General features: G+C 46.6%; 1 protein-coding gene across 1 annotated transcript in view; it reads left to right on the top strand.

Moving 5' to 3' along the window:
* Nucleotides 1-13,271, top strand: part of LOC137304521 (adhesion G protein-coupled receptor E5-like) — a 58,803-nt gene extending 45,532 nt beyond the window's left edge. Inside the window, exons 12-15 of the mRNA XM_067973158.1 lie at nt 1,976-2,042; nt 3,778-3,869; nt 6,093-6,261; nt 7,408-13,271. Of these exons, the coding sequence (XP_067829259.1) occupies nt 1,976-2,042; nt 3,778-3,869; nt 6,093-6,261; nt 7,408-7,548 (469 nt within the window). The 3' untranslated portion in view covers nt 7,549-13,271. The remainder of the gene's footprint in view (nt 1-1,975; nt 2,043-3,777; nt 3,870-6,092; nt 6,262-7,407) is intronic.
* Nucleotides 13,272-14,399: the final 1,128 nt, after the last annotated feature.

Below are 14,399 nucleotides of genomic sequence, written 5' to 3'. Positions count from 1 at the left end.
CCACCTGAGAGGGCAGATGTGGTTTTGGTTTAACATCTCATCTGAAAGATGGCACCTCCGACAGTGCAGCACTCCCTCAGTACTGCACTGGGAGTGTCAGCCTGGATTGTCTGCTCAAGTCTCTGGAGTGGGACTTTAACCCAAGACCTTCTGACTCAGAGGCGAGAGTGCTAACAATGCTCAGGGAGTGATTTAGACAGAGGCCGTTGCAACTTTTAGGAGAAAAGTAGATAAAGGTTTGAAGCAGAGGATCACCTCACCATTAATTTCTGATTCATCTCATTTTCTCTCCTGCTCTAAGTGTGATGCCCCTTTGGCTAAGCGTCTCAAAAATGCAGTAGAAGAAGCAATTACAAGGATATCAGCTATGGCTCAGTGGGTAGCGTGCTCACCTCTGAGTCGGAAATGGGTTCAAATCCCACTCTAGAGACTTGAGCATATAATCCAGGCTGACACTCCCGGTGCAGTACTGAGGGAGTGCCGCACTGTCGGAGGTGCCGTCTTTTGGATGAGATGTTAAACCAAGGCCCCCTTTGCCCTCTCAGGTGGATGTAAAAGATCCCATGGCAATATTTGAAGTGTATGTTATCCCCGGTGTCCTGGCCAATACTTATCCCTCAACCGACATCACAGATGAACTGGTCATTATCACATTGCTGTTTGCGGGATCTTGCTGTGCGCAAATTGGCTGCCGCATTTCCTACATTACAAGAGTGACTACACTTCAAAAGTATTTCATTGGCTGTGAAATGCTTTTGGATGTCCTGAGGTTGTATATAAATGCAAGTTCTTTCTTCTTTACAGTTTTTATTGCGTCAGGTAAATAACTGGAACTTTTCACTGTCGAGGCAGCATTATCTCACAGCTCCCTGTAAAGGTGTTAGCTGAGACACTGAAGAGCCACAAATCTGTCCCACAGGCTCCATGAGAAGAAATTCCTTTCAGCCGGTAGATTTGTTGATTTTTTTTTTTGCCCTTGTCTCGAGCGCCAATACAGACTTCAAAACGATGGAACGCGTGTGATGTCCACACAACCCATCATGTGTCGCTCTTAACCGAACTCCTCGCAGTCTGAATCATGGCATTTTTGGTAATGTTGCCGTGAGATTTTGTACCCGGCGAATGATGAGTGAGCAGCTCCCCTCGTGACGTGTGGAGACACTGATCGGGATGAAGCTAAATTCCTCTTCGAATCAGAGCTGTAAAATTTAGTATTAACAGTTCTCGTGAAGGGGACTAATGTTGATGGCGATTCCCCGCTTTATCAGGGAGGTTTGGATTGGATAGAAATGTGGCATGAATTAATTTTCTTTTCTCGAACAGAAATCCTGGCCTCTGCGGCCCTCCGGGTGCAAACCGTATCTGAGCAGGAAGGCCTGAGATCCAAAGCTAGGTCAAAATCCACTGGAGGCAATTGTGGAGGTCACAAAATGTCCACAACAGCAATGGAGGCCCGTTACTAGGGGAGGGCTCAGTTAATTAACCTCACCATCTGCTACTGCTTGCACTGGTGACCTAGATCGAGTCGCCAACTCTGGTTGGATGTATTCCTGGAGGTTTCATCACATGACCTCCGGCCATTGGTCGCCCGACACGTCCATCCTCACGGTGCCCCACGGCCAATTGGATAGAAAACAGACTCTTCGTTACCCAATTGGATGACCCTTGACTGTCAGTCAAACAGCCCCTTTTTTCTCATCTCCAATATTTTGATAACCGAGAGCGGAAAGTGTTCAAAGAGACAAATACACATTTTTTCTTTTTAATGCCTCCTGTGATTTTTTTTTTTTTTTGCCGGGTTGCCTGCGGCAGTGTCCGGGAGATTCCTGGAGGCTCCAGGACAATCCTGGAGGGTTGGCAACCCTAGTCCTAGAGGAGAGCTGGTAGGGCCTGGTCGGAAGGGAGAGGCAACGAGGCACGAGTTGTCTGTTCCGATGTCTTCTTAAAATGACAGAGGTTTTCTTTTCACTGGCAGTTGCTGGCTGACAATGGATAAAGGATTTAGATGGAGCTTCGTGGGCCCACTCTGCGTCATCTGTCTGGTAAGTGTTGTTAACAAGCAGCAAAATCCATCTGTACTTTGATAGCTGTCACTCTGTAGGCAAAAAGCAATGGTCCAGTTTGCAAGGGAAGTCCCAATAATTGGACTGTCCCTTTAAGACAGTTCTTGTTTGGGTTTTACCAGTCATGGATTTTCCCCTCCCCCCCCTCAGGAATTTTCCCCTCCCCCCTCCCTCAGGCATTTCCCCCCCTCCCTCAGGCACACATTCCTTTACCATTTGCTTGGATAACATTTACAGAAAGCAGTCTGTACCTCTGCCAATCCCAAGGAAAGTGCATAGAAGGACATTGTGCCCACTGGTAGTCAACTCCCTTGGTAAGGTCTATTGACTAAAATGAAGTGGAACAGGCTCGATGGGCTGAATGGCCTACTCCTGTTGCTGCAGTAGCTGTTTCTGTCACTAGAGGGAACGCGCTGATTCTGTTGCTCGCTGAGGGCCTCTTGTGGGAGGATGGTGATACTGCAGCATTGCAACGCCGATAAATACAGTTCTCGGCAAGTGCAAAACGGGGCCAATGGGTCCATGTCAGCCACTTTCACAGAGAGCAGCCCCTGTTCTCCACCTCCCCATAGGGTGGAATTTCCTGGTGGTGTTAACGGGGTGGAAGCTCGATGTTTTTCTATGATATCCCTCTGACCTTTTTCTTAAATTTCTTTTAACTGTGTTCTTAAGAATGGACATTTGTATTTTATGAAGCTAATCTAAGCTGACACTCCCAGCCCAGCGCTGAGGGAGTGCTGCACTGTCGGAGGTGCCATCTTTCAGATGATACAATAAACCGAGGCCCGGTCTGCTCTATCAGGTGGACGTAAAAGATCCCATAGCACTATTTCGAAGAGGAGTATGTGTCCTGGCCAACATTTATCCCTCAACTAACGTCATTAAAAAAACAGATTATCTGGTCATTATCACATTGCTGTTTGTGGGACCTTGTTGTGCGCATATTGGCTGCCACTTTTCCAACATTAAAACAGTGACTACACTTCAAAAGTGCTTCATTGGCTGTAAAGAGCTTTGGGACGTCCTGAGGTCATGAAAGGCATGATAGAAATGTCAGCCTAGATTATGTGCTCAAGTCTCTGGAGTGGGACATGAACCCACAATTTGCTGAGTCAGGTGAGACTGCTACTCACTGAGCTATGGCTGACACCTTATATATGTATACGCTCACACACTCACACACTCATACACACACACTCACACTCATACACACACACTCACTCACACACTCACACACACACTCATACACACACTCACACTCATACACACACACTCACTCACACACTCACTCATACACACACACACACACACACTCATACACACACTCACACACACTCATACTCACACTCATACACACACACTCACTCACACACTCACACTCACTCATACACACACACTCACTCATACACACACTCACACTCATACACACACACTCACACTCACTCATACACACTCACACTCACTCATACACACTCACACACTCATACACACACACTCACACTCACACACTCATACACACACTCACACACTCATACACACACTCATACACACACATACAGACACACACACACTCACACTCACACACACACACACACTCATACACATGCTGACACATACATACGTGCACTCACTCATAAAGACAAATACATATACGCACATACACGATATAAATAAATAGAACTCATCTCAAACATTTCCTCATGATGCTTTGCAGGTAAACCTTGTTTTCCTCATCTTGACGATATGGAAACTGGCCCAGAAGTTTTACACCATCAATCCAGATCTACCCCATTTACAGAAAATCAGGTATCGGATTCACTCAACAATGCTCCACTATTCCTTTAAACAACGAACGACCTTGGGATTTCTTTGAGTTGAGGTAACGTCATTCTGGGCCACCTGGATTCCCGCCATATTTAAACCAAAGACAGGATTAACTCCAGGACATGGCAGCCTGAAGGGATAAGTGTTGAGGGCACAAAATTGGTGGTTTGGAGACAGACTTCCCAAGGAAATTCTGATTTTTATAGATTACAAATGATGTATTTCGATTAGTTTTAAATACGATTATATTTCACAATTAGAACATAGGAATTGTCAGACTAGAAATGACCGAGGTCCATCGAGATCTCCTCCTACCATCCTGATTATCGCGTGATACAACGATAATGAAATTGTTGACTAATCAGAGCAATCAATCCCTCATCAATTGATCTACAACAGACCCCAGACCTGAGGCGAGGAAAACCCCCAGTGGTGGAGAGTTTTGGGCAGCATTGGTCCAAAGTTGTCCTGTTCTTCCCGAACATGCTACACTCACCATCAAGTCATGTCTCAAATTACTCATAGACTGTATCCCAAAATATTACTTTCTGAAAGAAATCGATCTAATTTGCATTTGAATGAATCATTACTGACTGTTTGCGCCGTCTCCCCGGGGAGCCTGTTCCATAGATTGATCACTCCCTCGATTCAGTTTAATGGATAGGTTTTAATCTTAAAAAAAGGCAACATGATGTGCCGTTTGGATTTTCAACAGACCAACTAGATGGTCACTTCACCCACAGTCACTCTCTGACATCCAACTCCCCCCCCCCTCACACAGACACTGTACCCCATCCAACTCCCCCCCCCTCACACAGACACTGTACCCCATCCAACTCCCCCCCCCTCACACAGACACTGTACCCATCCAACTCCCCCCCCCCTCACACAGACACTGTACCCCATCCAACTCCCCCCCCCTCTCACACAGACACTGTACCCCATCCAACTCCCCCCCTCTCACACAGACACTGTACCCCATCCAACTCCCCCCCTCTCACACAGACACTGTACCCCATCCAACTCCCCACCCTCACACAGACACTGTACCCCATCCAACTCCCCCCCTCTCACACAGACACTGTACCCCATCCAACTCCCCCCCCCTCACACAGACACTGTACCCCATCCAACTCCCCCCCCCTCACACAGACACTGTACCCCATCCAACTCCCCCCCCTCACACAGACACTGTACCCCATCCAACTCCCCACCTCACACACAGACACTGTACCCCATCCAACTCCCCCCCCCTCACACAGACACTGTACCCCATCCAACTCCCCCCCCCTCACACAGACACTGTACCCCATCCAACTCCCCCCCCTCTCACACAGACACTGTACCCCATCCAACTCCCCCCCCCTCTCACACACACACTGTACCCCATCCAACTCCCCCCCCCTCACACAGACACTGTACCCCATCCAACTCCCCCCCTCTCACACAGACACTGTACCCCATCCAACTCCCCACCTCACACAGACACTGTACCCCATCCAACTCCCCACCTCACACACAGACACTGTACCCCATCCAACTCCCCCCCCCTCACACAGACACTGTACCCCATCCAACTCCCCACCTCACACACAGACACTGTACCCCATCCAACTCCCCCCCCCTCTCACACAGACACTGTACCCCATCCAACTCCCCCCCCTCTCACACAGACACTCTCTCTTCCTCTAACTCTTCCTGATCATACTGATGCTCTTTTCCCCTATTGAAGTTCATGCTGGCACTCACATTCCCCATACCCAAAGAACCACAACCAGCTTCTACCTCCTTTCCACTGCTGGTCGCTCACTCTTTACACCATCTCTCTGGAGTTCTGTTGGTCTCTCACTCTTTACCCCATCTCTCTGGAGTTCTGTTGGTCTCTCACTCTTTACCCCATCTCTCTGGAGTTCTGTTGGTCTCTCACTCTTTACACCATCTCTCTGGAGTTCTGTTGGTCTCTCACTCTTTACACCATCTCTCTGGAGTTCTGTTGGTCTCTCACTCTTTACACCATCTCTCTGGAGTTCTGTTGGTCTCTCACTCTTTACACCATCTCTCTGGAGTTCTGTTGGTCTCTCACTCTTTACACCATCCCTCCAGAGTTCTGCTGGCCTCCCACCAGAGAACCCCCAGGTGCTGATTTCTATTGGCAGACACTTGTTGGCCTATTTTTTGACGACGTGTTCTATTTGCCTCATACAGAATGTTTATCGTTACTGCCGTTGCTCAGTTGGTTCTTCTGGGCTGTACCTGGGTATTTGGAGTTTTCCATTTTCAGGCCAGGACCATTGCGCTGGCCTATATATTCACCATAATCAACAGCTTCCAGGGAACGTTCATTTTCATCCTACACTGCATCATCAACAAACAGGTAAGGGTCACAGTACCATAGGGCACCACATTGTGTTATCCTGTTCGATGTGTACGAAACAGACAGATAACAGGATTCCCAGTGTGTCTAACAGAACTGAGTGTCCCAACACTGACTGTGTGTATAACAGGACTGAATGTCCCAACACTGACTGTGTGTATAACAGGACTGAGTGTCCCAGCACCGACTGTGTGTATAACAGGACTGAGTGTCCCAGCACTGACTGTGTGTATAACAGAACTGAGTGTCCCAACACTGACTGTGTGTATAACAGAACTGAATGTCCCAACACTGACTGTGTGTATAACAGGACTGAGTGTCCCAGCACTGACTGTGTGTATAACAGAACTGAGTGTCCCAACACTGACTGTGTGTATAACAGAACTGAATGTCCCAACACTGACTGTGTGTATAACAGGACTGAGTGTCCCAGCACCGACTGTGTGTATAACAGGACTGAGTGTCCCAGCACTGACTGTGTGTATAACAGAACTGAGTGTCCCAACACTGACTGTGTGTATAACAGAACTGAATGTCCCAACACTGACTGTGTGTATAACAGGACTGAGTGTCCCAGCACTGACTGTGTGTATAACAGAACTGAGTGTCCCAACACTGACTGTGTGTATAACAGAACTGAATGTCCCAACACTGACTGTGTGTATAACAGGACTGAGTGTCCCAGCACTGACTGTGTGTATAACAGGACTGAGTGTCCCAGCACCGACTGTGTGTATAACAGGACTGAGTGTCCCAGCACCGACTGTGTGTATAACAGGACTGAGGTCCCTGTACTGACTGTGTGCATAACAGGACTGAGGTCCCTGTACTGACTGTGTGTATAACAGGACTGAGTGTCCCAGCACCGACTGTGTGTATAACAGGACTGAGGTCCCTGTACTGACTGTGTGTATAACAGGACTGAGGTCCCTGTACTGACTGTGTGTATAACAGGACTGAGTGTCCCAGCACTGACTGTGTATATAACAGGACTGAGTGTCCCAGCACTGACTGTGTATATAACAGGACTGAGGTCCCTGTATTGACTGTGTCTATGAGAGGGATGGAGAAGTTAATGGGATTCGGGGGGCCAGACATTGTATGTGCAACGAATTCATGGTGTATATTCCCCTTTGTGTATAACAGGTTCGAGATGAATACCGAAAGTGGATTGCAAGGCTCTTCAGTGTGATTAAGATACCAAAATACTCGACATTCTCTGAATCCACCCGTCCCTCCTCCTCGACTCAAGTAGGAGTCTCTCAAGCCTCCGTGTCACACATTTAGTCAAAGTAGCTACTGATGTGGAGTAGGAGGAGCAGGTCGATCGTCAAATGCCTCCTATCTGTCGAGCTCGTTGGAGAGGATTTACTTGACTTACAGGCCCAGAACTTTTTGATCAAGAATTAGCTAAGAGCAAAGCTCTTTTGTAGTGACAGCACGGTTAGAATGCTAATATATGTGTTCAGTGACCAGTCACTTCCCAGACAAGAATGTGGTTTAAAACCAATGATATATCTGTCTCTAATCTTCCAAAACATAGGCCGTTATTTTATGATTTCTTGGAACTGAGCTGGCCATATATCAACCCATGAATCAGCCACTTTGTCAGTTGTCTCTGCTCCAGAACATAGGAACAGGAGTAGGCCATTCAGCCCCTCGAGCCTGTTCCGCCATTCAGCCCCTCGAGCCTGTTCCGCCATTCAATTAGATCACGGCTGATCTGTATCTTAACTCCATTTATCAGCCTTTACTCCACATTCCTTGATACCCTTACCCAACAAGAATCTATCGATCTCGTTCTTGAAAGTTTCAATTGACTTCGTAGAAGAGAGTTCCAGATTTCCACTACCCTTTGTGTGAAGAAGTGCTTCCTGATTTTGCTCCTGAATGACCAGGCTCTAATTTTAAGATTATGTCCCCTCGTTCTGGACTCTCCCACCAGTGGAAATAATTTCTCCGTATCTACCCTATTGAATCATTTTAATATTTTAAACAACTCGATCTGATCACCTCTCAATCTTCTAAATTCAAGGGAATACAAGCCAACTTTATGCAACCTGTTCTCATAATTTAGCCCTTTTAGCCCCAGTATCATTCTGGTGAACCTGCGCTGCACCCCCTCCAAGGCCAATATATCCTTCCTGAGGTGCGGTGCCCAGAACTGAACGCAGTCTCCAGATTGGGATCACCAGGTTAGACCGCAGGATATCCTAAAGCGCTTTACAGCGAATTACGCACTTTTGAAGTGTAGTCACTGACGCAATGTAGGAAACGCAGCAGCCATTTTGCGCACAGCAAGATCCCACAAACAGCAATGTGATAATGACCAGGTCATCTGTTTTGTTTTTAGTGATGTTGGTTGAGGGGATAAATATCGGCCAGGGACACCGGGGAGAACTCCCCTGCTCTTCGTCAAAATAGAGTGCCGTGGGATCTTTTACATCCACCTGAGAGGGCAGACGGGGCCTCAGTTTAGCGTCTCGCACAATGGCATAGCTGAAGTCAGTACCACCTTGTGTGAGTAATTGGGGGTTGCCTTTACCTCCCCCTCCCTGACCGTAGCATCGGTGCAAAGCAAAATTGCTCCACATCGCTGCTGCAGTTGTGAAGTAATTTTAACCCAGAAGGTCAATCTAGTTCCTCCCTCTCTGTGATACAGTTTGTTGGAATTTAACATAAGAACATAAGAAATAGGAGCAGGAGTAGGCCAATCGGCCCCTCGAGCCTGCTCCGCCATTCAATAAGATCATGGCTGATCCTAACCTCAAATCTAAAGAACACAAGAAGTAGGAGCAGGACCCGGCCACTCAGCCCCTGGGCCCGCTCTGCCACCCACAGGGCCTTGACCGATCCAAACTCAGCTTCATGTCCAATTTCCTGCCCGCTCCCCGTAACCCCTAATTCCCTTTACTTCTAGGAAACTGTCTATTTCTGTTTTAAATTTATTTAATGATGTAGCGTCCACAGCTTCCTGGGGCAGCAAATTCCACAGACCTACTACCCTCTGAGTGAAGAAGTTTCTCCTCATCTCAGTTTTGAAAGAGCAGCCCCTTATTCTAAGATTATGCCCCCTAGTTCTAGTTTCACCCATCCTTGGGAACATCCTTACCGCATCCACCCGATCAAGCCCCTTCACAATCTTATATGTTTCAATAAGATCGCCTCTCATTCTTCTGAACTCCAATGAGTAGACTCCCAATCTACTCAACCTCTCCTCATATGTCCACCACCTCATCCCTGGGATTAGCCGAGTGAGCCTTCTTTGTACTGCCTCGAGAGCAAGTATGTCTTTTCTTAAGTATGGACACCAAAACTGTATGCAGTATTCCAGGTGCGGTCTCACCAATACCTTATATAACTGCAGCAATACCTCCCTGTTTTTATATTCTATCCCCCTAGCAATAAAAGCCAACATTCTGTTGGCCTTCTTGATCACCTGCTGCACCTGCATGCTAACTTTTTGATTTTCTTGCACTTGGACCCCCAGATCCCTTTGTACTGCAGTACTTTCCAGTTTCTCGCCATTAAGATAATAACTTGCTCTCTGATTTTTCCTGCCAAAGTGCATAACCTCACATTTTCCAATATTGTATTGCATCTGCCAAATCTCCGCCCACTCACCCAGCCTGTCTATATCCCCTTGTAGGTTCTTTATGTCCTCCTCACTCTCTACTTTCCCTCCCATCTTTGTATCATCTGCAAACTTTGATATGTTACACTCGGTCCCCTCCTCCAAATTGTTAATATAGATTGTAAAGAGTTGGGGACCCAGCACCGACCCCTGCGGAACACCACTGGCTACTGGTTGCCAGTCCGAGAATGAACCATTTATCCCAACTCTCTGCTTCCTGTTAGATAACCAATCCTCCACCCATGCCAGAATATTACCCCCAATCCAGTGATTCTTTATCTTGAGCAATAATCTTTTATGTGGCACCTTGTCGAATGCCTTCTGGAAGTCTAAATACATTACGTCCACTGGTTCCCCTTTATCCACCCTGTAATTTCAACCACTTTACCACCACGCTGCCTTATCTCTTGTGATGTTTGTTGATCTCCTGCTTTTAGATTACAATTTACAGTCACATTTCCGTTTCTCTACAGGTATTAGATACACCATGATAGTACACTGCTTAGAAGTGTTTTGTGCTCATGGACAGGAAACCCATACAGTTTACTATATACATTCGCCGTTAAAAGTAAAGAAAGGTTTTCATTTCTATAGTGCCTTTCATGACCTCAGGTCTTCCCAGAGCGCTTTAAAGCCAATTAAGTACTTTTTGAAGTGTAGTCACTGTTGTAATGTAGGAAACGCGGCAACCAATTTACGCACAGTAAGATCCCATAGACCGCAATATGATAATGACCAGATAATCTGTTTCAATTATGTTGGTTGAGAATAAATATTGTCCAGGACACCGGGGAAAACCCCCCCTGCTCTTCTTTAAAATATTGCCATGGGATCTTTTACGTCGACCTGAGAAGGCAGACGGGGCCTCGGTTTAGCGCCTCATCTGAAAGACGGCACCTCCGACAGTGCAGCGCTCCCTCAGTACTGCGTTGGGAGTGTCAGTCTGGATTTTGTGCTCTCAAGTCTCATGGAGCGGGGCGTGAACTTTGTGTCTCAGGGGTGCTACCCACTGAGCCGTGGCTGACAGAGAGGGGCAGTTCAACCAAAGAGTGACGGAGTAGTGGAATACATTGCCCAGGTCGGTCACTAAAACAGTGTAACTGGTTTCAAGAGACAATTAGATGAGATGGAAATCTGGAAAGAGAAGGGATGGAGTGAGACGGTGGATAGATGGGGCTGATCTACCATAATCAGGCAGGCTTGTTGGGCCTAATGGTTTTTCCCTGTTCTTAAAAACTCTACGGCCGTTCCAATTCTCCCCTTGACCTTCCTTTCCTAAGGATGCTGAGCCTAGAGAGAGATAGTAGGCTATTCAACTATAAGGTTCATCACACTCTAAGTCACACCTGCCCTCAACCAATGTCCACACAGGAGCATTTTTTAGAGGGAGTCACTGGATAAGAACCAATTGGAACTCCTACTCCCTAATCCAGGGGTACTGAGGCAAATTCTATAGTTCTAGCTACAATATTGATGATGCCCAACTAAAGTACCTTTGTCTCATTGTAGGTATTAAGTAGGTGTCTCTGTTTTATGTTGGTAAAATGAGAGAGCGTGTACTCAGTCCAGTATCACCAGGGATCCAGGCTGTGATCACGGATTAGTCTGGGACTCTCCTGGTATATCTGGTTTAGTTCCACACGCTATGTTTAGCATCTCAGCCTTGGGCCACCTGTTTGAGCTGATTCCAACTCCAAAATGTAGAAATGTAGGAGCAGGAGTAGGCCATTCAGCCCCTCGAGCCTGTTCCGTCATTCAATTAGATCATGTATCTTAACTCCATCTACCCGCCTAGGTTTCATATCCTTTAATACCCTTGCCTAACTAAAGTCTCAGTTCTGAAATTTTCAATTGACCCCCAGCCTCAACACCTTTTTGGGGGAGAGAGTTCCAGATTTCCACTCCCCTTTGTGTGAAGAAGTGCTTCCTGACATCACCCCTGAACGGCCTGGCTCTAATTTTAAGGTTATGCCCCCTTGTTCTGGACTCTCCCACCAGAGGAAATAGTTTCTCTCTATCTACCCTATCAAATCCTTTAATCATCTTAAACACCTCAATTAGATCACCCCTTAATCTTTTACACTCATGGGAATACAAGCCTAGTCTGTGCAACCTGTCCTCGAAATTTAACCCTTTTAGCCCCGGTATCATTCTGGTGAATCTGCACCTGCACTCCCTCCATGACCAATATATCCTTCCTGAGGTGCGGTGCCCAGAACTGAACACAATACTTCCTGTTAAAGAGTTAATATGACCTCAATGTACCTGCAGTTTGGGCTTCATTGAACCCCATAATTTGACGTTCCTGTTTCAAAACATTTCTTCAGGCACCAATGGAAGAATCACACTCAAGCCCGTGAGAGCAGATCACCACGCGTGCATTTTCTGTTACTACCAAAAGGTGGAGTCATACCATATAGCGACCTATCATCCAACGCCAAGTGTGGAAATGCCTGCTCCTCTGGACGCCAGGGCCCTTTGCCCTTTGCCCTTTGCACTTGCAGTCTAACTGAATACCTTTAGCGTTCAGATGTATGGGGCAGTACAGCAGACTGCAGCTTGAGAAACGCTTGCGGTTAGTTTGACGTTCCCAGGTGCGATTCTGCCTTGCCTGGAGGCCTAAAAGAATTGCTGGACATTCAATCCAGATCTCTGTGTGTACCCCAAGAACTGCCCTGGCTTTGCTCCCACGTTCTGTGTCAGAATACCAGCAGCAATGCTTCACTCCTTGCATTTCCTGCTCGTAGAGCTGCCTCTCAGGCACCTGGATCTTATGCAGAAGTGTAATCACCGAGTTTGGTGTCACACATTGACCTAGAGTTGCTGGAGGTTGCAACGTGGACAACCTCTGACTGCCCGGCAAGCCCTGTGAAATCTCTTTGTGTGATTCCGGGTCAAATTCATGACACATCTGCTTTTGATGGCATCCTACTGCACCAAGTAATACATCCAATAATTCGCGATCATTTCAACTGCAACCCACTCATACCTCATTGTACCTCAAAACCCCTCAGACCCTCAAAATAATGAAAGACCTCTCATAACCTCATTGCACCTCAAAACCCCTCGGACCCTCAAAATAATGAAAGACATCTCATAACCTCATTGTACCTCAAAACCCCTCGGACCCTCAAAATAATGAAAGGCATCTCATAACCTCATTGTACCTCAAAACCCCTCGGACCCTCAAAATAATGAAAGGCACTTGAATGGAGACTTTAAGCATGCTCCACTGTACATATAGAATTTCAGAGCACCTCACCTGCTGTTATCGAATATTTGAATTGAATCTCACTCTGCATTGCTAACCCGGAATAATCACACTGCTGTTCACCACTTGTTTATTTGTTTCAATAAAACAATTGTGTTAAAAAGATATTATGAGGCTGGGTTTTTTAATTCAAAGGACTGTGGAACCAGGACTGACGGCAGGTGATGCCTTTACCCTGATGCGCCTCGATGAAGCTCATTGCGTGGCTTTCGAAATACCCCTCACAATGGATGAAGTGATCCAACCTTTAAGGTCCCAAGCCCTGGGGGTTTCTCTGCGTGATTTTTGCAAAGAGTTGCTCATCAAATGATCTTGAGCATTGTCATGAATCTACTAATCCATCCCTGATACCTGGACCGACGCTCTCGTAAACTGAAAAGGACCTCATTGATTGTACCTCCTATTGGCCTGTTTCTTGGTCGAATTGTGATTACAATATGCTGTCTGAGTTAATCCACCCTGATCTGATGGGTTTAATTTGTGAAAAGAAGAAAGAACTTGCATTTATATGGCGCCTGTCACATCCTCGGGACATCCTAAAACCCTTCCCAGCCAATGAAGCACTTTTGAAGTGTAGTCACTGTTGTAATGTAGGCAAAGGCCACTCTTATAATAATGTCTGGTGTCTTCTCAACATAACTCACTCTGTGACTTTATCAGATGAATCCAGCCTCATCCTCTCTTAAGATGCCAAGAAGGTCTTTGGCAAAGCAGATTGGCCTTTCTTGCAATGGGTGCAGGAGGCCATGGGGTACAGGCTAACCTTTACCTGGTGGATCTCCTTGAGCACATAATCCAGGCTGACACTCCGGAGCAGTACTGAGGGAGTGCTGCACTGTCAGAGGTGCTGTCTTTCTCCGGTGGACATAAAAGATCCCATGGAACTATTTCGAAGAAGAGCAGGGGAGTTTTCCCCGGTGTCCTGGCCAATATTTATCCCTCAACCAGCATCACTAAAACAGATTATCTGGTCATTATCTCATTGCTGTTTGTGGGATCTTGCTGTGCACAAATTGGCTGCCGCGCTACTTACATTGCAACGGTGACTGAACTTCAAATAGTACTTCATTTGATGTAAAGAGCTTTGGGACGTCCTGAGGTCATGAAAGGTGCTATATAAATGCAAGTTCTTTCTTTTATTTTGCTCTGCACCCACTCATTGGTTGCATCCCGTTTGTCTACTTCAGGCAAAGATTATGTGGGAGTACTTTCCCTTTTTGAATTGCCACTCAC

The sequence above is a fragment of the Heptranchias perlo genome, chromosome 37 (genome assembly GCF_035084215.1).
Source record: "Heptranchias perlo isolate sHepPer1 chromosome 37, sHepPer1.hap1, whole genome shotgun sequence".
NCBI lineage: Eukaryota > Metazoa > Chordata > Chondrichthyes > Hexanchiformes > Hexanchidae > Heptranchias > Heptranchias perlo.
The sequence above is the reverse complement of the archived record's forward strand: the minus strand, read 5'-3'. Positions and strand labels throughout refer to the sequence as shown.